Source organism: Clarias gariepinus, chromosome 14 (genome assembly GCF_024256425.1).
Source record: "Clarias gariepinus isolate MV-2021 ecotype Netherlands chromosome 14, CGAR_prim_01v2, whole genome shotgun sequence".
In the NCBI taxonomy this organism is placed as follows: Eukaryota; Metazoa; Chordata; class Actinopteri; order Siluriformes; family Clariidae; genus Clarias; species Clarias gariepinus.
In genome coordinates, this window is record NC_071113.1 from 28,572,893 (window position 1) to 28,598,213 (window position 25,321).

The window sequence follows — 25,321 nt, forward strand, 5'->3', positions numbered from 1 at the left end:
TTAGGTTATATCACGGTCGTGATAATAAAGCAATCCAAACATCAACTGTGGGATATGAATATGATAAAAACCCTGTTGAAAGCGTATTATTACATTCAACCCTGGAGGCACGTGGCAGAGACAACACTTTTCATCAAGATGATATTAAATGAATTCATCATCGTCCGCGGCAGAGGAAGTAACGCGATCTCTCGTCTCTTTCACTCCATACGGGAGGACTGACGGGATCACGTACCGAGCCATGAGCGAATAAAACAAAAAGCTTTGAATAAATAGAATGTTTGGCAAATGGAAAATGATTCCAAATTTAAATTCTTAATTGTTCTTCATCACTCATCCCAAACTCTGTGAGGTCACGTGTTATTGTAATTACTTACGAGACGCCTATGCGCTACGTCTTAACGATACCGTGTACTCACTGTAGCTGTGAAGAACAAAAACTCACGCTCAACTGTCACAAACTGTATAAAGTACCATCTACATCTCACAGTCTTCTTTGAATTGCTGAAACTTGTCAAGACCTGCTATGATTTCTCACATTCTCACCGCGATCTGGTTACTCGTGTTTTGGAAACCTGTGATAAGAAAAGTTATAAATCTACAGTATAGTATAGAAAATCTATAGTAGTTTATTGAGCAGGGTTGGACTTGCTTGCATTTTCCATCCAACGTAACATGGCCTAAACCAACTACATTCCACCTTCAAAACAATTTACAAACTACTACGATGTTTTTTGGTTGGAGATGAAATTTTGAAAGGTTAAAAAATATTTCAAACTTCCAGATCATCTTTCTTTGATATTTCTACGACCTTAGTATCAAATTAGGAATGGGTAGCAAATAACTAAAGATATGAGGACAAAGGTTCCTCCACTGGAGTGATGGACAGTACTCTATGCTACCAGGTTACCTTCATAATCTGGGAAATAGTCCTGCATGTAGAGCCAGTGTTTGTTTAGAAAGGTAGGAGCCAGGTAATGTGGTTCTATACCTAGATCTGGGTCCACTGAATCCAGGACCAACTGGAGAGATTATACTTCACAGTCAAGTTTTGAAACATCTGGAGATCATCCAGTAGGAAGTGGAATTTGTGAAGATGTCTAAACTGCTGAGCCTGACTCCCATCAGGAAAAGAGAATGGAAAATGCATCTGTAAAGTTACACCAGGTATAACAAAGAATAAAATCAAATATTTGTTCTCGAAACCAAGGGGGGAAAATGTGTAGGAAACCCGACGTAAAATGTAGAAATATTATTATTATTTCATGGCTGATAATTTAGGGGATACTGGGAATATGGATGGCTTCATACTTTATGCAATCTTTTAGATAAAAAAAAAAAAAAAAACAGGCTGCCTCTGCCTCTCTGGTTAAGACTTATCTGCGGATAAAACCACTTTTAATAAATTTCAACCCAGAAACGTCACTGTTTTGTAATGGTTAGTTTAATGTCTACATTTGGACCTTATGAACTAAACAAGACTAAGAATATACTGTCAGGAATTATGCATGGTGCGGTTCGAAGACCCGCACGTCCTGCTATAGGGTCATGTCATGCACTTTCGTCTACACTGTGCATGCTTTTCTTTCTGTTCTAGTCCTGTCTCCTGTCTTTGCTAGCGTTCCCTGGTCGTGTCCATGTGTTGTGTTATGTGTTTTAACCTTATTTAATCTGTCTATTTATACTCTCCTTATGTTAAAATACCCTTGGGAAAGTTTTTTTTTTCTCGTTTAAATGTTTCTATCTCTTTTCTAGCACAAATGTTTTATGGTTCCAGTTCTTGTGTGTTGTTTCCTGATTTTGACCCTCACCAGTTTTCCTGTCTAGTCTCTTACTGTCTGTCTGTGCTTCTGACCTCGGCTTGGAAATCTGTCAACGATTCATGGAATGCTCTTTATAAAGCACAGGTTGAGCTTACACATGTGTCCAGCCTTTACCCTAAACATGTGTCCTTAATCTTCTAAAACATTACAGGAAGTGAGATTATTCTCCCCGATGGTGGCTTCAGTGTATGTTACCGGTGTGAGAGGCGGGCGGTAGTGGGGTGGGGGGTGTTTGGGGCAATAAGCATGGGAAAAAAATCAGCAGGACAAAAAAAAATCCTAAAATGGCAACTATTTATTTATATAGATATTATAATGATCTGTGAATAGATTTATAACATTATACGTACTGTCAGGACATTTATAAAATTGTAATACAGAATAACCAAGACAAATCAAATTGGCACCTAGGTTTCAGGATAACACATTATACAGGATAATATACAGTATATACATTACAACATTTATACAGGTTCACGGTTCATTTATGATCAGTATGACTTTTATTCACACATTTTTAATATTTTGTCAGTAATACTTTTCCCCCTAAAGGAATGATTATGTGATAACTAAAAGCTGTTTTTTTTCCTATTTATTAAACCACATGCTTAAAGAGCATGGCATTTTTATGTGTGCTATAAATAGCCATAATCAGTAAAAAAAAAAGAAAACCACCCCTGTTTTTCCTTCCACAATGTCGCCACAGTGACTTGTTGATTTCGCTCTTACCCCTGTCCTACATCTTACAAACCCACAATTCTCTCATCTACCACCGACTTCCTGGAGGGATCCATCTCTCATCTGTAACATCAGGGGATTGCGCTTTTTATAACCACGACCCTGTACAACCTCGCCGCTCAGGACATCTGCCCCCAGCCCATGGGACAAGCGACTGCTGCGCCCGGCCCCTCGCACCGGGGGCACACACGCTCCTCACATAGTCCTCATTTGTTGCGTTATTCAAATGTGTGGAAATGTAATCCCTCCTGCTGCCACTTTCACTTTTTCTGCGAAGGCACCGAGAGCTTTAAGACGCCGCCGAGCATTTATATTTCACTTCCTAAACTTTCAAAGAGGGCCTTATGTAATAAAGTCCTGCTTCATAAATGGGACTCAAATCAGACAGACTTCACTTCCGTAAGAAGTAGTTCAGGTTTTAAACTAATGAGGTTCACTTTCTTGTGCCTAAAACACGCACACACACACACACACACACACACACAAATCTCAGCTGACGACCCATATGCTTGAAGGAGAAAAAAAGGAGAAGAGAGAAAGAAAAATGACATTTATTGCAATTAAACCACCCAAAAAAACAAACAAAAAAATGCTTTTAGCTATAAAAATAATTTTTTATTTCTTTTTATTTATTTAGAAACACAGAGCTTGTCGAGCTTGTTTACAAACTTGCAACGTATAGGTGGTCCAAACCTTTGTCCAGTGGCTATTTTTATATGTTTTTTACTCTGGATACAGTGTTTCTCTCTCGCCTCTGTTTTTTTTTACTTTTTTTTTTTTTTTATTGAGCGTTTGACAGACGTCCTTATTCAGAGCGACTTAATTTCTTACATTTTTTTTTACCTCTGAGCAATAGTGGGTTAAGGGCCTTGCTCAAGGGCCCAAAAGTGCCAGCTTGGTGGTGCTGGGGTTTGAACCCAGAACCTTTCAATCCGTAATCCAATGCCTTAACTACTGAGCCTTATATCCTTTAATGTCTTGATAAAGAGCTACAGAATTGATTCTAACCTAAAGATTCTCGATTTGGGCGTGTAAACTTTTGCTCTCAGCTGTACTTATTGCACTGTACTGTTTCTTGATTTGTTTGAAGGTTAGTAAGGATAAAATGCATCTTTATTTGCTTTGGAAACAGATCCCCGTCCTCCCCAAAAAGATGATCCAAGATGTCCAAACTGTTTCATCTCTGTAAATGTTCCAGAGCGGCTGAAGGACGCCGTGCTGTAAGTGCAGACCGAACTAAACCTTGGTAAAGGGAAGAAAATCAGGCCAGTACCCTTTACCTAGAAGCGAGTGCTATTTATAGAAAGCAGATGTCACATCAGATTAGTGTTAAAGGTTGTTGTATGGAGCCCCCTGCTGCCGCAGAGACGCGCTGCTGATACACGATGCTCAGAATCACAGCACGATTTTACATTTAGCCTTTTAAAACTTAACATATACATGTTTTGATTGATAAATACCTCAAACAGGGGACTCATTTATATTATAATAAACTCATGTTTGATGGTAATATAGTAAAGTCATGAGCTGTTTTTCATTGATTTTAAATAGCAGTGACAAACAAATTAAAAGAAGCTTTAAAAAAAAGTTTATGGTAATTTCTGTGCTTTTAAATTGTAAGTATGTCAAATTCAAATCAAATTCAATTTTATTTGTCACATACACAGTCATACACAGTACGAAATGTAGTGAAATGCTTATACGACTTCCATTGACCATAAAAGAGAATTAAAGTTTACAAATAAGAAATAAATATGAATAAAAGAAATACGATAGAAAAATTAAATAGAAAAATTAAATTAAACTAGGAAAAATAGAACTAAAAATAAAAATAGAAATATGCTAGGAAAAATAGAACTGAAAATAAAAATAGAAATCTGATGTACATAAAAATAGAAATATACTGTACAAATTGAAATATACTGTACTGTCACTAGTTTAGTTTTCATTATTAGAATGTATTTCAAAAGATTTATTAGTTTAACGTTTGTACAATATGTTACACTGTAATATTTTTCGTGCACATAAAAGATTTCCGATTTTTTTAAAAATGGAAAGCAAATTCATAACATCCACCAACCAGAACCTCTGGTTGGTTGGACTCCACTACACCTCTAAAGGTCTGCTGTTGAACAGTAGCTGGCACCAAGACAGCTAACCCTTTAGGTGAGTTGGAGCCTCCATGGATCGGACTCGTCTCTCCAGCACATCCCACATACACTTGATCAGATTGAAATCTGTTGAATTTGGAGGCCGAGTCAACACCTCAAACTCTTTGTCATGTTCCTCAAACCTTTCCTGAGCGATGTGAGCGGTGTGTCAGGGAGCATCTTCCTGCTGAAAGAGGCCACTGCCATCACTGTTTCCATTAAAGTGTTTTACTTAGACTGCACCACTGTTTAGGTAGGTGATACTGTACGTGTCAGAGTAACATTCACATGAATGTCAGGACCCAGGGTTTTCCAGGAGAACATTGATCAGAAGGCACCACACTGCCTATGCTAGCTTGGATTTCTCACCTACCACATAATGTTGCCATCTCTTCTCCAGGTAGGTGACGAACACATGAACCTGGCTGTCCACATGATGTAAAAGAAAATGTGATTTATCAGTCCAGGCCACCTTCTTCCATTGCTCCATGGTCCAGTTATGATGCTCATATACCCACTGTAGGTGCTTTCAAGGGTTGGGATGGACACTCTGACTCTGGTCTGCAGATACGCAGCTCCAAACACAGCAAACTGTGATGCACTATGTGTTCTGACGCCATTCTTTTAGAACTTTTTCAATTTGTGGTACAGTAGCCTGATCGGACCAGATGGGATCGGACCACATAACAGCTTTTGCTTTTGACTGTTAGTATGTCTTGACCAGTGTCCATGTCCATTAGTGTGTGTGTGTGTGTGTGTGTGTGTGTGTGTGTGTGTGTGTGTGTGTGTGTGTGTGAAAGTCGTCCTACAAGCCCTGCTCCCGATAACCCGCCCCCCAGTGTTATTTCTGCTGGTATACCCTTATCTTAACTATACGGTTTGCGAGTGACCGCCCGACGCTCCGCAAAGTTCTGCAAGATCTGCGAGGACCGATGCATGGAAAGATGGAAACCTACAGTAATCACAGCGTCAAAACTCGCGGTGAATCATAATGAACCATACGGCCACTGCGCTAGACCGGGTAGATGAGATAGGGGTATCAGTAGATGATTATGGGCTGATTAACTTCACTGAGTGATGATGGTAGAAGACTTACAGTATAAAGGTCTTGACTAAAACAACATGCATGAGGAATCACAAAAGAGTTTCCATTTTCTGCAATAATGGAAAGTACTCGAACTAGTTACTTTTATCAGAAAGTAACGCTGTAATGTAACTGATTACTTTTTTAAAGACAGTAATTTTAATGAGTTACTTTAAAAAGTAACGTCCCCCAACACTGGTCCTGCTGTTAACAGACCAACATCAAGACCTGACTGTTCACTAAAAATTACAGCACAACATTTCTGTAAAAACTTCAAAAACATAATAATAACTTCATCCAATATAATTACTGTGTTCCATTACTGTGTAAAATGAAAGTTGCATATTTCTTTTGTTCATAAAGAGGAGATTAATTTACGGTGGTTTCAATATTGTATTGCTGAAACCACACATGGCTTCATCATGGCTCGTCACTAATAGTTCTGAAAAATAAAAGTGCAGTCAGAGTTGTGTGGGGTTTTTATTTTTATACGATTGTACACAGATTATACAGAACGACAGGATGACTTCTGATCAAAACCCTTTTCCACAGTTCAACCTTACACAATAGTACAGGGCACATCCTGTACAGAGTCACCTTTCCCTCAGAACTAAACCCAGAGGGGTGTTTTATACACACACACACACACACACACACTACACAAAGAAAGAGAAAGAGAGAGTGATGCCATACAGATTGGACTGTACTGACCCCTAGTGGACCAGCTGGGCTTCACTAATATTAAATATAATAATAAGATTTTATTCTATATCTATTTATCTATTTATAAATATCCATTTAATCCAGTCAAATACATTTAAAGTGCATACTAATCTACAAATATAAGTATTATTATTATTATTATTATTATTATTACTGTTAGTAATTTGGTCCTTTAGACACATAGAACCACTACATCTATTCATAATCTACACTGTTTATCCTGAGTAGGATGGAGCTGAATCAGGTGCCAACCCATCACAAACACACACTCTCAATCATACACTACACGCACTTTGAAAACACAAAGTGAACTGGATTACCTGGAGGACACTGAGAACAAGCAAACGCCCACACACAGTACGCACACAGACCGGAGACAAGGTGTGAGATGACAGCGATAACCACCATGCCACCCAGCATTTTCATCAAGATGCATTTATAATCAAATGAAAATAGTATGGACTTACATTTGGACTTACAGTATCAGTACAAATCAAACTTGCTTAACAGATTTTTTTTTTTTTGCAAAACTTTAGGAAGACAAAAAAACAATGTTTAAACAAATGTTAAGTAATTTCAATGAAATCAATAAGACATGCTTGGAATTCAGTTTCTGTTTGGTTCCTAATTTAAAGCATATTTTCATACAATCTACGAGGTCAAGTCCACAGCACAGAGTGATTAGTATATTGATTGGAACTAGATGAAGTGGAACTTCATGGAACTTCTTTCATATTAAATTAATGTGTTTAGTTAATAAAGCTTGCCATGATTGTAAAAACTTTCACTTATTTTTTCTATATTTTGCATTTTAGACCTTAGTGTACAACAATTACACACTATTTTTATTTCTGGAAATATAATAGAGAAAGAGAGAGAGAGAAGGCAAAACACATGTACTCCAAACAAACACACATTTTTTTTTAATGATTTAATCCTATTTATAATGGAGTGAGAAATCCTGTGCTATCTGTGAGAATGTGTTAAAGACAGCAGGTACCTGAGACTTCACTCTTACTTAATGTTTTATGAGATCTTCAGCGGGTGGCTGTGTGATCGCGTTACGCTCAGTGGTGCCGAAGAACACGACGTTTCGCAATCACTCGCCTTTCACCTACAATCTCACCCTCTGTCCTGGTCAGCTGGTGGAATTGTACCACTCCTGTAGGAGCTCTGAGTATTTTTGTACACAACTTGGGAATGTTAGATTGTGTTATTGTGACGTTTCACTATTCTGCTCACTATAAGCAGACAAAATGTGTACAAATATCACTACTGCCTTGTCATGTACTGTACTCATGTGCTCACAGTTGGGCATGTGGTAGTGATCCGATGTGATGTATCTATGTTACATTTAAGGTGCACAATAGGCCTAAATTATTATAATAACTTCATTACCCTTTTTATTCACATAAATCTTGATAAACAGCAACCAGTGGTAAATGGCCAAACAGGTCCACAACATTTATATTGAGAAACACCCACAAAACTCCTGGAATGCCGGAAATGACTAAAGTGGAAAGGTGCACTAAATTATCCACTAATGCAGCTCAGCCACTGCAGTGCCTCAGCTACCATCATGTCAAGCTCTTCCTCCTCCTTCCTTTTTTAAGAGTGCTATTACTTTTGTCCAAGTCCAAGGCTAGTTTTATTTGCCCAGAATTTTTTCTATACATTTGTGTTTCCTTGCAATAACTAACATTTTCCCACGATAAGTAACATTCTGAGAGTTTGAGCAAGGTTCACTGATCGGTACTCAGACACAGGACTGAATGCACACGTTACACGAATGTACCAGACGTAACGATACACACACACACACACACACACACACACACACACACAGTACAATATACCTCAGTGTCCTATACCTAGAATTAACTTACTATATTTTTTTTATTGACTCTGAGATAAAATACTACACCTTGTAGTTGTTGCTTAGTGAACATGGTTGTGTAATGGATGAGCAATCACTAGCGTGCATACTGAAACATGGGGGACTTTTAAGCATGCAGTCAATTTTATCCGTGTTCAGTTACCTAAGAGCGATGTACACATGGGTGTACTGTGAGGGGTCTACAAATGGGGAAGGAAATTAATCACCGAGCTGCATACAAGAGAGATGGGAACACAAAATCTATAGCAAGGGAATGCAAAAATATTTTTAAAAAACGAAAAAAATCTCATTATGACCCTTTAGGAGTCGGTACGTATGAAACGGCATCCTACGGACAGTGCGAAAATTCAACAGGAAGTGATGAATCTGTATATTCCATCATCACACCAGTCCCGGACCTTGTGCTCTGGGCTAGTCTGAGTGCTTTGTGTTTTTTAAAAAAAAAGGACCATTATATCCATGATGTACCTTAGAAAGGAATGCTTCGCCGTAGTCGAATGTGACCCACAGGCATAAAGACACCAGTGTCTGTTTAAGATTCAGTCCTGATTCTCTCTGACATCCACAAGGACATCAGGAAACAAAAAAATCCACAGCTCTCTCTCTCCCTCTCTCTCTCTGCCAAATTGAAACACAATTCCATGGAAATGGTCCATGTGACAGCAGCCTGGCTCTCACCTACAGTACACTGTTCGTGTGAATAATTCTGTGTGTGTGCCGCAAGACGTTGGAATACACACTAAGACCAAAGTGCTAGCATATGTTCTTTAAAACATAATATAATGAAAGAAAGAAAGAAAGAAAAAAAGAAAGAAAGAAAATAATCGCACATTTACTCCACAGGAAAGTTGAGTGCAAAAGTTTTGACCCCCTAATAGTTTTTACATTAAATCTAAATTGTGCTAGTGTTTGTGCCGCTTCTGTTTACGGTTCTGCTCGGTTGCTTGGTTTTCTCCGCTTGGACTAATTAACGACGCCCTCAGAGATGACATTGATGTGATGCATATCTTGTCTTAATATGACGCATTCCACTTTCATCAAACCAGGTTTTTCCATTGCTGCACTTGCTGCCCAAGGTCTTGGTGTGTTTCCTTCGAGAGGAAGATGTCGTCAGCATACAGAAGCGTTCACAGGTGTGGAGATTAGACAAATATTCTTAAATAGTTGTATAAATGGAACTATTAAAACTCTTTTTTTTTCTTTTTTTTTTTTAAATGTGTGTTGCGATCTCAGGATCTAAGCTTATACCACTTAAATATAAGACTGCAGATCCCATTTCTACACTGATGTTTTTCTCTATATTAACTACAGTATAAGTATAGGGCTTTGCATATATGGGTGTAATTTCTTTACCTTTTACATAAGGAGTCTCCAGTGCCAGTGCTTTGTTACAGTCAGAGTTAAAGTTGTAACATTTCGTGTCATCTTCAACTTCAAAGGACAATATGTGGTTTCTCAGCAACATGACAAGCTGCGTTTATTATCTTACGCAGAGAAGGAAAACGTAAATCAGAACAGGATCTAACTTGTTTTCTTTTCAGGAATACAACCTTAAATATATTTAAGACTTTTCCATGTTGGACAGGGTGCCAATCCATCACAGGACACACACACGTATACACAGGCTCACACACTCATTTACACACTACAGGCAAGTTGGGAATGCCAATTAGCCTAATCTGCATGTCTTTGGACTGTGGGAAGAAAAAAACAAAGTAACCGGAGGAAACCCATCAAGCACAGGGAGAATATCCTTAAACTCTATGCACACAGATCCAGGAATCGAACCCAGAACCAGAAGGTGCAAAGCCACAGTGCTAACTACTAAGCCACCATGCCGCCTAGCTTACAGTATTCCTACTGTTCTGTATTTCTTATTATAAAGTCAGCTCAGCTCTCTCCCTTCGGGTCAGGTGGTGTTCATGTCACTATCAGACGAAACCACTATCCGTGCATTGAATCACTCCAACCCACTACTGAGCTCACTCTTCTGCACACACGGAATAAAACTGTTGAAATCAAGACTTTGGCTCAGATAATTTTACTATTTCTGCTCTAACAAGAAAAAACAAGGATCTCTATACTATATAGAAGAAGAAACCGGCCCATGACACCACATGAGGCAGGATCTAAAAATAACCTCTGCCTCCACGCCTGCTTACAAATAGCGTTTCTCTGTTTAAGTGCTAAAACAGGATGCCAGAGCAGACATAACAGAATTAAACAGATCACACACACACACACACACACCGCTTGAACCAAATGCATAGGAAATACTGTTTACTTCCGAGACAAAAAAAAGAAGTGAGCGTTTTCACATTTAGAGTTTGAACCCAGGATTGATTCTGGGCCTGGTATTAGTCTTATACATGAATTAAAAAACAACAACAATGTTTAAATAACTATATCTTGACTACTTATGCTGAATAGATCAATTACTTGGATCAGACCTGCTACTACTTTTCTATCAATGTGAACTGTAAATAATGTTCCTGCTAGTGCTGTATTTAAAGATAGCAAGGCATTAAGTCATGTCTTAACCCTTTTTTTTTTTCTTAAAATAAGGTCGGACTAACATGGCCTGAATGATCGGCGGAGCTCATAATCGTTTTCGGTCGCATATCTTACTTTTGTACACACAATTTGGGAAACATTCAGAGATTTAGCTAATATTTTTCCAAGTTCCTGTCTGTCCTAGACCGGGTGGTAGGAATAAAACTATTCATATATGAGATAATAACTTGTGTGTTTATGCTAGCAAGTCATTGTAGCTAACATTAGTGATGAATACAGTTTTATTTCTTAGGACATGATATCCGAAATATACAGTTATATATAACAGTTAGTTCCAACTGAGTAATCTGATCGGTTGAGAGAGATTCTATAGTACAGATGAGAATTTAAAACTACCTTCACCCTTGTTAATTACACTAACTAATCGCCAGTTCCACTAGTCACAGTAACTTAGTCATGACAGAGCAAAATAACTGGTTAAATAAATAAATAAATAAATAATAATCTGTTGATAATAAATGATGTTTGTTGAACTGTTGTATAAAAGTAATATCACACTCGGAGGTCGTGCTGTTTTACTGAATATCAGCACGGCTGTGATATTTCCAGCACTCGCATGACCTTCGACTGTGATATTGCCGTGAGTTTAACCTGTGACAAGCATCAGCTAGTCAGCGAGGAGTTAACGAGCAGGCTAGTTAGTGTTAATGTTAGTGATGTTGTGATATTTGAGAGGATATTCGGGAGTCTCTAAGTGTCTCTATTTAAAAAGATATTGTTTAAAAAATATTGTTTTTGTAAACTGTACAATTTTTGATAGCTTTAAATCCCTTCTTTAAAAGTAATTATCTTTTCATGTATCTATTTTTCCTTTGTTTAAAGATTTTAGGTAACGCCTTTTAAACTAACCAGCTCAATCACATCGTTTTCTTTTTATTATTATTCTAAAGTGTGTTTAGTTACATTTGCAAAGCTGTTTCATCTGCAGGAATGAACATCATGCAACAAATGAAAATCATAATTTCCTGCAACATTGTAAAACATGAAACAGGAAGTGACATAGCTATTTTAACCAACCGCATTCACAGGCTGGCTGTTTTCACACTCACACAGAAATCCCACCAAATCATCAAATTGTAGAATACTGTTCCTTACTAAATCTCGCCCCTGAACAATGATCAACCAATCATGTCATGCTACAGTAGCAGGATACTTCTGTGCTAACCCAAAGCAAAAAGAAGAGTTCTAAGAGTAAAAACTCTCTATATTTCTCTATATAATCCCCTGATACACTAATGCACTTATCCCAGTGTTTCACTAGTGCTTGGACACCATCAAGGTAGAAAGTTTTCTGTGAGCCGGAACATGCTTCATGTCTGAATCGCCGGCCTCCCAGGAACTCCTTAAATGTCCCAAACAAGTAGAAATGACTTAGCGAGGTCAGGACTGTACTGGGGATGTGGCAATAACTCCCAGCTGAGTTCCTGTAATGTGTAAGCGGTGTTGGTGAAAGAGTGTGTGTACAGATCACACAGACAGATGCGTCTCTTATAGGAGACAATTATCCACCGATTTTCAAGGATCAGACATTGCTCTCGCTAAATGTTCACAGAAACATACAACCTGACATACAGCCTTCCTTAAAACATTTGCACCACTCAAATGTTTTACTTCGGCTGAGAGTTTCATCACGGTACTGTGCTTGAGGTCAATCACTTTTATACCTTCAACCACTAGAAATTTCATCAAGAGTCCCAGTTTGACTTGAACATCCTTGGTAAATGTTTAATTCTTTTTTTCTATCTGGAGTTAAGATACAAAACCTAGGAATTGTTTGTGATTACATCACATCACCGCTAAGTTCTAGAGGATTATTGATTTTATTCATTATTATGTGATCAGATACAACAACTCACAAGAAATTGTGCGATGATGTTCCGCATAAGTTAAGTTCAATTAACAGATTTTTTTAAAATGCGCGGTTAATTAACCAAGACAAATGTTTAACTTTTTATAAAATTACAATTTCTTTTAGCAGAGTAAGTATCTGAAAAAATTCCACCATGAAAGAGGGAAAGTATTTGGACAAACAGGTTTATGTTTTTTAGCATGACAAGCTGCATTAGTCCTATTACCTCACCTCAAAAGAGAGGAAAAAAGAGAAACTGGTCCTGGAACAACTGTTTATAGCTGCTATAATGTTAGCGAGAAACATTTTTTCATAATATACGTTTCACTTAGTAACAAATAACTAATTATAACTGTTCTGTAGGAGTCACTTTGTGTTGAGCCACATCCAAGAAGCAACCTCAGGTATATATATATTTGTTCTCCGTAGCTAGAGTTCCCTGTAATGACAACTGCACTAAAGTTAAAATTTTATCAAGCCATAAAATTAAAGGCATGGCCGATTAGAGTGACTGCCGCATTGCAGGTGTCAAAGTGCTAGCTGTCTGCTATGCATCCGTTTAGCTAATCAGCTAACGGGAATCGTTGTAGTTTAACTTACCGCAAGAAATGTAGGTGTTGACACAGGATGACAGATAAATGACCATTAGCCACCTTAGCATTTTAGCTAAGCTAAAGCTAAGCTAGCTAGCTTGTGGTAACAGGTAAACCAATAGCCAGTTTGTTTGCTCCGCCCATACGTCCATTTATGGGTCCATTGAGGTTTCAGCTCCTGACAAGATGGTGACGCCCAGAACTTCTACTTCTACGTCACGGAGGGTTTGTCCAGTTCTTATACAGTCTATAGACACGTAACACAGTATATTGTGAATCACGACTTGATGCGTGTTATTCCTTACATACTGTAGCGATTTCCAATGTACTTGTCCTGGTTACTACAAATATTTGTACACTTACTGTAGCTGTTTATTGAATATACTGTTGTTCTGAACCATTCAACCAATCAGTGCTTTACAAAGCATGAACAGGTCTGATTTAATAATACATCAAAGCGTTATGTTTAAAATCAGAGAGAGATCATCCAAAACACAGTGGGACCGCGGCATACGGACGCCCCACCTTACAAAATTTTTAAAGTGAAAATTGAACCAAGATGAACCAAAGTTGCCGGCTAAGTTGCGCATATGTCCGGGAGCCGTTCAAAACTTGAGCCATTCTGAGTTTTGTTTTTAAAGCAGCCAGTGCTAAGAGGAATAATAAATTAAGGTTGAATATTTATTTCATATTTTAATTCATTAACATGTCTTTTCTAAATGTGTTGATTGTTTTCAATTTGCAAAAATATGACAATATAAGATGGAATGATAAATAGTGTTAAAATTGGTAATATTTTGGGTGGCAAAATTTAGCTTTTTGCAATACGAATGTTCACCCTTAGGAAAAGCCTAAGGATATAATTTATCAGATTAACGGATTTAACGGATTAAATACGTATGCAGAGGTACCACTGTACTGTATTTCCGAGGCTGCAGTGTAGACTCGGGATTAAATAGTCCACTAATGCACTATGGTCTGCTTTTTTATACTGTGAGGTATCGATGGACAGAACAAACAATTTGAATAAAAACAAAAAAGCATTAAGAATAAAAAGTCATCATGCTTTGAACAAATACGGGAAATAAAAGATGACATGGCAGAAGTCTAGAAATATGAGAAAGGAAGCAAATCAAACACTGTTATTTCCGTTAAAGTAACCTACTGTACTTGAAGTACAGTAGGTTACTTTAAGCTACTCAAAGCTACATCACACAGGCATCCCCATAAAAAGTGATGAGAACTATATTTTCCAGCATTCTTGTTTCTCCACACAGGTACAGAATGTTCTCTTGTGCTTGGAATATCAAGTTTGTAGTATCGTAACACTGGTGTTGCTGTGGTTTGATGGGTTTTCCAGTACGGCTGAGCATACAGACTTCTAAAAGCAAACATAGTCAGGTCCAGAGAAGGAAAATATCTAAACTTTTTGTAATAAATCCTCTTCACCTCATCCTCAACAAGCTCTCACTCGCAATCAGTCCTCAATCGCGATTACCAGTGGCCGTGGTGTTAAGTGACTCGTGCGGAAGTTTCTCCTTTTTTCATTTCTCAGCACTGCCTTCTCTGCTTTGTTAAAAAAGCTTCTGAACCGAGGGCAGGTCCACATTGAGAGCGCAGGGCTCGGGGAGCGAGCGGAAAGTATCCTCAGTACTTGTTAATCCCGAAGAGCCGGACTCCGTGCAGCTGAGGAAGCTTGGGGATGAGCACGGTGAGCAGAGACACTGTATTGATGACGAAGTGGACCCGGTCGTACTTGGTGTAGAAGCTGGTGAGGAAGTACCTACAGAGGGGACGGGGCAAGGAGAAAAGGACATCAGATATCAGGGGGACAGAAACATGAGAGGAATAACGGAGAGCGAATCCAACACAGGACAAGGTTGTGTGATGATCTGAACAGTGCATCGGAACAGGAAGATCTAACTGTGAGGACTGTCATAACGCGAAAGATGATATTAGAGTGAAGTGAAACACTTTGAGAACGTGCTGTTATGCGGAAACAATTAAATGTGAATTAAGGTTAAGCATAAGCACATCCTTAAGTGTTTTATTTCTTTTAAACCTTTTATGCCACATAGCACCAACAGGGGAGAAAAATATGACTTAACTTTTATTTTACAATACCTTAAGGCATGTTTTTTTATATGCAACATGTACAGTATCACAATCCCAACTAGTAACCGAAGCCTAGTTTACTTAAAATGTTTGTTTTTATTATTTCCCAGCTCTAGTAATTCAAAAGAGTTAATAAAAGTACTCTATCTAATCACAACCAACATGTACGACAATGTGTTCTCCAGGACCATAGTTGAGAACCACTGATCTAGACACTTTAGAAATGCTTGAAATTTGTACATTTGTATTAATCTTATAAGAGGAAATAATACATAAAATAGACCACACGTGTTATTTTTACTTGCCAAAACTAACTTTTTTTCGCAGTGAAAGCAGGAGAACATGTAAGTAACAAAAAATGAAAGTAAGAAAGCACAAGAAAAACATTAAGAAAGCGAAATGTAGCAATAAAGAGACACAGGAGACAGAGACACAATGAAGACAGTTGTGCTTGAACTTGGGCTTAGACTGAGTTATTAAACACACTACCTTAATCCCTCGAATAAAATGAGTTCTGGAAAAACTAACACTTTAAAGGTTACATGTGAATTTCGATTATAAAAACTCGCTTTCCTTGGGTAGTGAGCACGGAGATCCTGATTTTCACACAGTGCAGCGGTTTAGAAATGCCAAATAACAAATGATCTTTTTATTCTATTCTATTCTTTATTCTTTTATTCTTTCTTAGTTAAATTTACTTTCTATTTTCTTTTTTATGTTTATTTCCTATTAATAGTATTTTATTTTAAGGTCACTGCGTACTGCGTATGACTGTATATGTGACAAATAAAAATTTAATTTGAAATAAATAAAGGAGTGTGTTTTAGTATCTTGTTTTAGTATCTTGTTTTAGTATCTTGTTTTGATTGTGTAACTCTGGAGGAATGGAGGATGAGAATGGGGATGAAGATAGAGATAAGGATGGGAATGAAGGTCTAAAATGACAATGGGACAGAAAGATAGGAGTGAATATGAGAATGGGAATGGAAAATAAAATAAAAAAATTGGAATGGAGGCCAGGGTTTAAAGGATGAAGAATAAGGATGAGGATGGAAGATGGAGGACAAGGAAAGAAATGAAGGGTGAGGATGAAAGATGAGGTTAGATGATAGGAATGAAATATGGAGAACAAGAATGAGAATGGAAGTGGAGGATTGGAATGGGAATGGAGAATTAGGAAGAGTGGAATGTGAAGGATAAGGATAGGAATAGAGGATGAGAATGTAAAATGGAAGTTGAGGATGAAGAATGAGGATAGAATGAAGAGAATGAAGAATTGACTTTGGAGGATGAGGATGGGAATGTGAGGAGAAATAGAAAATGGAAAATGCAGGATGGGAATGGAGGATGAATATGTTAACGATGGAGGAAGAGAACTATGATGAAGACACTCACAGGATAATCGGGGTGATGGTGAGGAACTTGCGTGAGGCGGTGAACTGCACACCGTAGTCCATCTGCTCCCAGTGGGTCAGAAGTCGAGCTTTGCCCTGGTCCGGGGTCTCGAATGGTGTCCCCTTGACTGTGTGCAGCAGGAGATACATGCACTGCAAACGCACACACACACACACACACACACACACACACATTATGCAGGATTATCTCTCCCTTTGGCCTATAAATACTCAGGCGCTGTATCTGCACAGATACTGCATATTTACACTGAAAGTTCAGCCAACAACAGAAAAGAAAAAAATGCAGTCAGCAAGAAAAACACGAGTGAATTTAGACAGGTGGTCTTTAGTGGTGCACGAGCCTGCTGAGCTGCTCCATGTGAATATCAGCTGTACCACAGAAAAATATAAATGTGACCAGAGAAAGAAAAATAAACCCATCTGGATGCTCAGTACAGTGCAAGAGAGTCTGTATATTTAAAACATAAAATTTTAGTGGATATAATAAACAGTACGATTTATTATCATATATACAGTATGTCTCTGTCCAGGGTATAAAGTTTTGCATACAACTATAAAACTGTAATGTTAATCCTATAGTTCATTTTCTGTTCCTGATGCAGTTATTTCAAACAGCAACAAACCAAAACAACCCTGTGCAGTTTGCTTGTACAGTTCTATGATTTTTATTTTCAAAAAATATTGACAATTTTAATATATATTTTAAATATTGCGATAGATATGCATTCCAAAGAATTATATGTATTGATGCTAAATTAGTGAGACATAAAAACTACAAGTAATTACATGCAATTCAGGCTGAAAAAAATTACCCACACAAATAAAAACAGTTAAAAATAAAAATAATACAAATAATTATAAAGAAAACTTCTGCAAATCAAAGGAATAATAAACACCATGCACACAGACTGAGGCCACCGCGCTAACGACTACACCACCATGCTATCTTCTCCATGCACACAGACGGGACAGCGGGACCCAAACCCTTTATTTTTTGACGTGCAAGTTTGCAATGCTCATTCGCCCTTTTTTTGGGGTTCATATTGTAAATACTTCTGTGGCATGATTTATGTAATCTTATCTAAACACCCATGAGGACTGCAGTTTAAGCCTCTAATTTTAGCTGCTTTGATTACTTTGGTCTTTTATGATATTTTTAAAATTCTACATTTCTTTGTTTAGCTGATTAACATATTTTACTGACAATCATTTCAATTAGAAAGTTTTAAGGAGCTTTAATTTTTTTTTTTATAAAACTTGCCGTCATAAAAGTGCTTTTTTATTTTGAGAGGATGTGAAACATTACATGCTGTACATATTACATAATGTAATAATATAAATATTTACATAATAATATTTTATATGAAATATAAAGCTGTCTGGAGGGTTTTTCGGAATTTTTACTTATGTTACTAAATTATATTTTCACTCTCTTGTATGGGCAACAATTAATTTTTAAAAAGTTTGCATTCTGTGCAGGCCAGGGTTGCCAGACCATGCTTATTTTAAGATTTTACTTAAACATTGGACGTCTTGTGTTCTTTATTTTCGAATAATAAAAGGGGATTACAAGATCCTGTTTGTCTCCCTTTTTGGGTGATGGAAAAAAAATTCCCCAACTGTGATACGATCCAAACTGTACGTTTTGTGATCCATTGCACCCTTAATGTTTTTCTTCAAATGCACAGCTGAAATAGGGAACATTTTATTTTTGGATAATTTATATTTGTGCAAGTTTTCATGATTCTTCAAATAAATGTCAAATTTGATATTCGCTGTCCTAAGGGTGTCTGTCTCGCTGTACAGTACACAATATTTCAAACACTGTTCTCAATATGTACCTAGCAAACTAAGTTACAGTCAGCTCTGTTTAGTTTGGGCAGGAGGTGTGACATGGTGTATCTGAAAGGCTATTGGCTGTTGAGTAGATCAGCTGAGGGAATCACTCTGACTTCCAGTTTAGGTCAGAAATACGTTAACATGCAAAATCAAATTAAAGCTAAGAAGCGATTCTAGAGTAAACTGAGGTCACATAACCAAAAGGTAAACTGGTTTACATAGAAACTAAAATAATAGTGAAAGTGAGACCTTGCAGTTTAACAGAGTGCTGAAATTGTGTGTGTGTGTTTCTCACCATGTTGTGGATGAGGTTAGTGAGCGTCCACACCACAGGCACGCTGACGAACGGGATGCTGAGCAGGATGATGTGCAGGAGGCCGATGCCCAGCACATATGACAGCCACATGCCCCGGCTGTTCATCACACGCGTGTTAGGGTTGACCTCGCTGTGCGCTGTGCCAACATTCATCGTGAAGATTAAAAATAAACAAGGACGTCTATGTCTAGATCAACACGGACACAGATGGTTTACAGAGGTTACTATCAACAGACAGGAAGACGAAAAGATTTACAGTTATTTAGAATTCTCAGGAGAAAAATATAAAATGTCCTTTAGAGTGAAACAGACTTCACCATCAGCTTCACCATTTAAAGCATGGAATATTCATAACAGGAGTTAAGAGGTATAGAGTCCTATACCAACGTCATTCACAATGAGCAGTGGAGCTTTTTTCTTGTTTAAGGTTTAGAAAAATATATGATATCCATCGGTTGAATTAAATGATTAAAGATTATACATTCTGTTTGATTTGCTCTGGACACCTGATTTCAATTGGAAGAAAGAGGGATGAAAAACAAGGAAAACAATAAAAAAAACAGACATGATGAATGACTAAGCTGTATATGTGAGTACTACACATGCTGTCAGAGAACATAAAAGAGTTAAAAAGGTGTCAATATGCCAAAAGCACTATGAGGAGCAAGTCAATGTACTGTGTAATAATAATAAGAATTAAAAATAACAGTGTGATCCCGATGAACAAGATAATCGGGATAAACATGCTCATGTACTATTATCCCAATTGTAACTACCGTGCCACAACAGTTTGAATAAACCTACTGTTAAGAGTTGGGGGTGGGGTCACCCATTAGAATGCAATCAAGGGGTGTGGCCAAGCTATTAATATGCAATTAAGAGGCGGAGTCAAACCGGCGACTAAAGTAAATATTTTTACAAGGCTACAAAAACTCAAAATTCTAGATGTAAAATTGGTGAAATTTAGAGGCTTTAAATGGACATTACTTTCATAACCCTGATCCTGTAGGGCTCTGAAGCAAGACTCGTTTATTTAGCTTAACAAATCAATTAAAAGTTCTCTATTTCTTTAAAAGGTTAACACAGATCTCAGAACTCCTAAATAAAAAATAAAATCAGTTTGTTTTAAATTGAAAAAAAAAATAGGTTTAAAATAGTTTTTTGTTCAAAAAAGGCTAAACACTACATTTTGCATTATATGTGCCCTATAAAGTATCATTTAATGAATTACTGTTGAATATAAAGTGCTTTATTTAAAAAAAGGATCTGCGTTAATCCGGTCAACATGACCTGTAGCAGCACTGGCCAAAACCACATCCTGTCCTCTTGTAAACATTTTCTGTGGACACTTGATTTTGTTTGGTCTTTCAGCTACGCCGTGTTTATTTGCTGTTTAAGTTTATGAGATCAGATTTTTTTTCCATTAAATCAACTTTATTAGACTGTAACTACACGCTTTTAACCTATTAATTAAACTATAGTGTTAAATGTTTTATTTTAATGTTTTTATAGGAATACAAACATTTATTATCAGTTATACTCAAATAATTGAGCAAAGATTAGAGCTGCTGGACTCAAGTCCGCTCTCAGAGAGTTTACTGTACAAAGCTGGCTACCATTAGTCTTCTCTTTGGCTTTTAATCAAAGTGAAAGTTGAGTAACAGTTGCTTTTTTTGTGTGTTTTTGGATTGGGCTGTGAATAGTTTTTTTTTTCTGTAAGGAAAGTTTTTTTTTTTATAAAAGGTACTATATACATAAACTTTTAATTGATTGATTAATTAATTTGACTTTTTTTAGAATTACTGGTATTTGAACTTATACTTGGCATTGGTCTTGTTCTTGATTCAGAGTTAAAAAAAAATAATGTTGGCACATTTTCGTTTTATAACCTCAACATCTAAGAAGAATTCCTTCTTCTAGAAAAGACCCTAATAAAAAAAGGAATATAGGAATAAATCTGGAGTAATGTCTCAGCTTTGAAAAAGAAATGTCAGGTTTTGGGGTTTGATCCTGACCAGTCTTTGACAACTCAAGACTCGGACTTTTGGATTGGACAATCACGCTTTTGACTGAATCCCTAATAAGTAAATCTTTTGTAAACCAATTCAAAAGGAAATAAGTCACCATTTTAGAAGGTTCAAATTATTGTGATGCATCAAGCAAAGAAAACAGTTAAGAAGATTTTTAATGACTGAAACTGGATTAAGAAAACTTAAACACATTATCAAAACCTGGAAGGATGGCGCTGAACTGTGAGCTTTGTGGAAGGAATATGGTCATAAAAAAGCATGAATAGAGATCACTTAAACACTTGGTGAGGTTGCACGGTAAAAAAATCAACAGTAAAAACCAGAGCTGTCTTATAAACAGAATTTCTTTCTTTTCTCCTCTTCTTAGATTTTTATATTTATATGTTTCTGTAAAGTTGGGGAACACGGGTCTAAGAATTTCATTACGGTAATGATGCCTCATTGTTATCTGTATATGACAATAAAACTTGAAACTTGAAACACACACACACACAATGTGTCCATAGGAAAACCACTTGTTAGTAGAACTCCTTAGAAAAAAGGCTTCAGTTATGCCTTTTTAAGGTCATGTGACCTAATGAGTCCAGATTCAGCCTAAAATTGAGATTAAAGGGAAACACATGAAGTGATGCACCCCCAATATATAGTGTCCACTGTACAAGCCTCTGGAGACAGTGTTATGATCAGGGGTTGCTTCATTTGCTCAGGTCTAGACTCAGCAACGTTATGGGGCAATAAAGTGAAGTCAGCTGACGACCTGAATGTACTGAATCACCAGGTTATCACATCTATGGAGTTTATTTTTTATCTCTGATCGCACGGACATGTTCTTGCATAAGGAATTATTTTCGCACGTGAACTGGACACCACTGTGTGTGTGGTGTAATCAAAGCTAAATGTGACTGAATAAAATTTTTACAGACCAGAGGTCAGGCCAGAGGTTTACAGATATTACAGGCCAGAGGTCCACTTATTAATTTCAGATGACTTGCTGTGAGTGAGAGATGCGTAAGAGGTGAAGGGACGTCTGCCAGCTATTATAGATATTATGGATTGCTTTTAGTCTTGTGAAAATAAAAATAAAAATAAAACCCACAAGATTTCACCAGAGATGTTCAGTGCTCTAAATTCTCATGGGCGTGAAGATAAGACCAGGACACCGTGTTCAACGTTCCACATGATAACGCAGCTAAAATAAACAACCAGTCGTACAAAATAGGAAAGTGTGTGTATGTGTGTGTGTGCAAAAGGCAAGGGAATAATAATAATAATAATAATTTGAGATGTGTCCTTTAATCCAAAGCATAAAAACACATAATACACAAAAGGTTGAAATATTTGCTTTTGTTAATTCATGAAAATATTTGTTTAAAAAAAAAAAGAAGAAATACATGCTTTATAACTTCAGAGCTTTAATGTTTTATAAAGTCAGGGAGCATTGTTGTTGTTTTTTTCCAACTTCCTAAAAGAAAGTTTGCTCTTTAAGACATTCCTGTTAAAACTAGAAACCTCATAAAAGTCGGTTGGCATGGCAACAGTATGGAGTTTAATAATAAAGAAATACTTACGAGTGAAAGCTGACTTCTGGTGATTTGATGATAAAAAAAAATAATAATAGTGTGTTTATGTGTGTGTGTGACTCAAACGCCTTATTTCACATCAGCAGTGTTACATTATTATTATTATTATTATTATTAACAATAGTATTATTATTAATTGTTATAATTATATCACACACACACACACTGGGTTTATTCCCAGACGCACGTCTTCATCCTCGCGGGACACGCGGTTGCCATGGCGACGCTTTAACTGTAACGCCAGTGATGATCAGAAAGATGCAGTCGGTTCCTGATGACGATGATCAAAGCGAAAACGTGTCACTGCGATGAGCTCCTCGGCGAGCAGCGGCTGACAGCACGGCGGCACCGCACAGCTGAGCGTCAGCATTTCCTGGGCTCAGGGTTACGAAAACGGGAATTTGATCTCGGGGTGGGAAAAAAATGCTCAACTGTAATTGGCTCGGATACATCACGTGGACCGCCGTGAGCCAATCCAAAGAGAGGGCGTTGCGTTTGATGGCGGCGTCGCACGCCCATCTGATGACGTCATACGAGATGTGTGGGAAGTGTAGTCTTACATTTTACAAGTAAAATTTTTTATTTTTTTAAATCATCTTACGTTTGGAGCAAGTCTAGTGAATCTGTAAGCGTTTTAAAAGTCTGGAAAATTATAAAATAAAAAATAAATGTTCCTATTCTAAACATTTTAATGCTCCAAGTGTCCAATTTTCACAATTGTGTGTGTGTGTGTGTGTGTGTGTGCAGGCATGGCTTTCGCTTGGTAGGAATGAAAACCTTGCACACACACACACACACACACACACCTTTTCTGCAAAAGATTGAACACCCCTGGACCTCAGAGCAAAAGTGTTATGTGATTTTTTTTTTTAATCCAAAATATAATATAAAATACAAAATATCAAATTTTTTTATCTAGTATTAGCATTGTCACCTTGCACCTTCAGGGTCCGGGTTCGATTCCCGCCTTGGGTTTGTGTGTGTATGAGAGAAGTTTGTATGATCTCGACCTTGTCGCCAGTTCACTGGTTTTAATTTAATTAAATTTGGTGGGTTTCCTCCGGGGACTCCGGTTTTCTCCCACAATCTATAGGTTAGGCTAACTGGTGTTCTTAAATTGCCCATACTGTTTGATTGACTGTGGAAATGTTAACCGGAGGTCGTAGCGCAGTTGTAAAATAAATAAAAAGGTTCCTAGATGGATGAATGGACTCTAGTCAAGTCAAGTCAAGTCGCTTTTATTGTCACATCACGTTACTGGTACACTGGTACCGTACACGTGAGTGAAATTCGTATGTGCAAGCTACACAAGCAATAGTGGTGTACAATTATAAGAATAAATATACATATGGATAATACAGAAGTAAAATATTGTGCAAGTGTTATTAAAAAAATATATATATATAAATATATATATATATATATATATATATATATATATATATATATATATATATATATATATATAATTTATACAATTTAATATAATTTATATTATTTATTATTTATACAATTTAATATAATTTATATATTCTACAGGCCACTGTAAACCTTGTGGAGCTTCATAAACAATGGCAGGAATTTTGCAAATGCCAAAAGCATATATAAATACAAACAAGTATTTCGGGTGGTAAATCAGTTTCCAGGTGGACTGTAAATCTCAAAAGTTTTTCTTTATGTCTCCACTTATTCCACTTTAGAATATCAATCCCATTAACTTCGGGGTTCTGGGGTTAAATCCCAAATGCAGTAGTGTTAAATGAAAAGCTAGTGTGCTATGGAGTACAATTCCTTGTTCCACACACCTAGCAGTGTCCCTGATCAGGGCTTTGACCTGATGAAAGGGATTTGTGATTCAGCCTAGTGATATCATATCACAAAAAATGAAAACATTTCTCATGACCCCTAATGTATGTGATACTGTATGTACTCTATATGAGCCTATTTAGTTACACCTGACTCTTCATGATGTTTTTTTTATTTAATATTTTTATAAAAATCGAACATGCATACATTTTTCATAAAATCTTCAGAGAGATGCAGACGTTATGAGGAAGGCTGATTTCTCAGTATTATAGATCCTCGGAGAGAAACGTTTCAGTGTGGTCCATTTACACCCTTTCAAGAAACCCATGCCTAGATCTTGTCATTGTGCAGTAAGTCTTTATCTATGATAAAGAAAGAGCACTTCCCATGGTCACTCATTTACCGTTACACTCGGTTAACACATTTAACCAAGAGCTGAGTTTTATGTTCGAGTTGTCACTATAAGAAAGAAGTGTATATCAGGTTTAAAACATTGTGAATTAATTAGCATCCAAAATCTTCTATAAGCACAAGTAATCCTTCACTTCCATGTGCACCAGTGAGCCTTGGGCACCTATGACCTTGTTGCCAGTTCACTGGTTTTAATTCCTTGGATCACTTTTGGTAGGTCCTGACTACTTTATCCCTGGAACAAGTTCCCAGACTGTAGTACTGTAGTGCCACATACTGTACCAAAAATAAGACATACTATACCAAAAGTAATCCAAGAAAGGAATACCGGTGAACTGGCGACAAGGTCATGGGTGGCCAAGGGTCAATGTTGCACAT

At 37.1% G+C, this 25,321-nt stretch overlaps 1 protein-coding gene across 2 annotated transcripts; it reads right to left on the bottom strand.

The window, feature by feature from the left end:
• Positions 1-14,634: 14,634 nt before the first annotated feature.
• On the bottom strand, positions 14,635-23,094 carry ormdl3 (ORMDL sphingolipid biosynthesis regulator 3). Of its 2 annotated transcripts, none has more exons than XM_053510859.1 (4): positions 22,893-23,094; positions 19,096-19,303; positions 16,942-17,093; positions 14,635-15,214 (listed from the first exon to the last, which is right to left on the bottom strand). In XM_053510859.1, the coding sequence occupies exons 2-4, from the start codon at positions 19,267-19,269 to the stop codon at positions 15,079-15,081; spliced, it is 462 nt and encodes a 153-aa protein (XP_053366834.1). In that variant the 5' UTR covers positions 19,270-19,303; positions 22,893-23,094; the 3' UTR covers positions 14,635-15,078. The 2 variants fall into 2 exon arrangements, with proteins under 2 accessions (XP_053366834.1, XP_053366833.1); XM_053510858.1 differs by having other exon boundaries at positions 22,715-23,094.
• Positions 23,095-25,321: the final 2,227 nt, after the last annotated feature.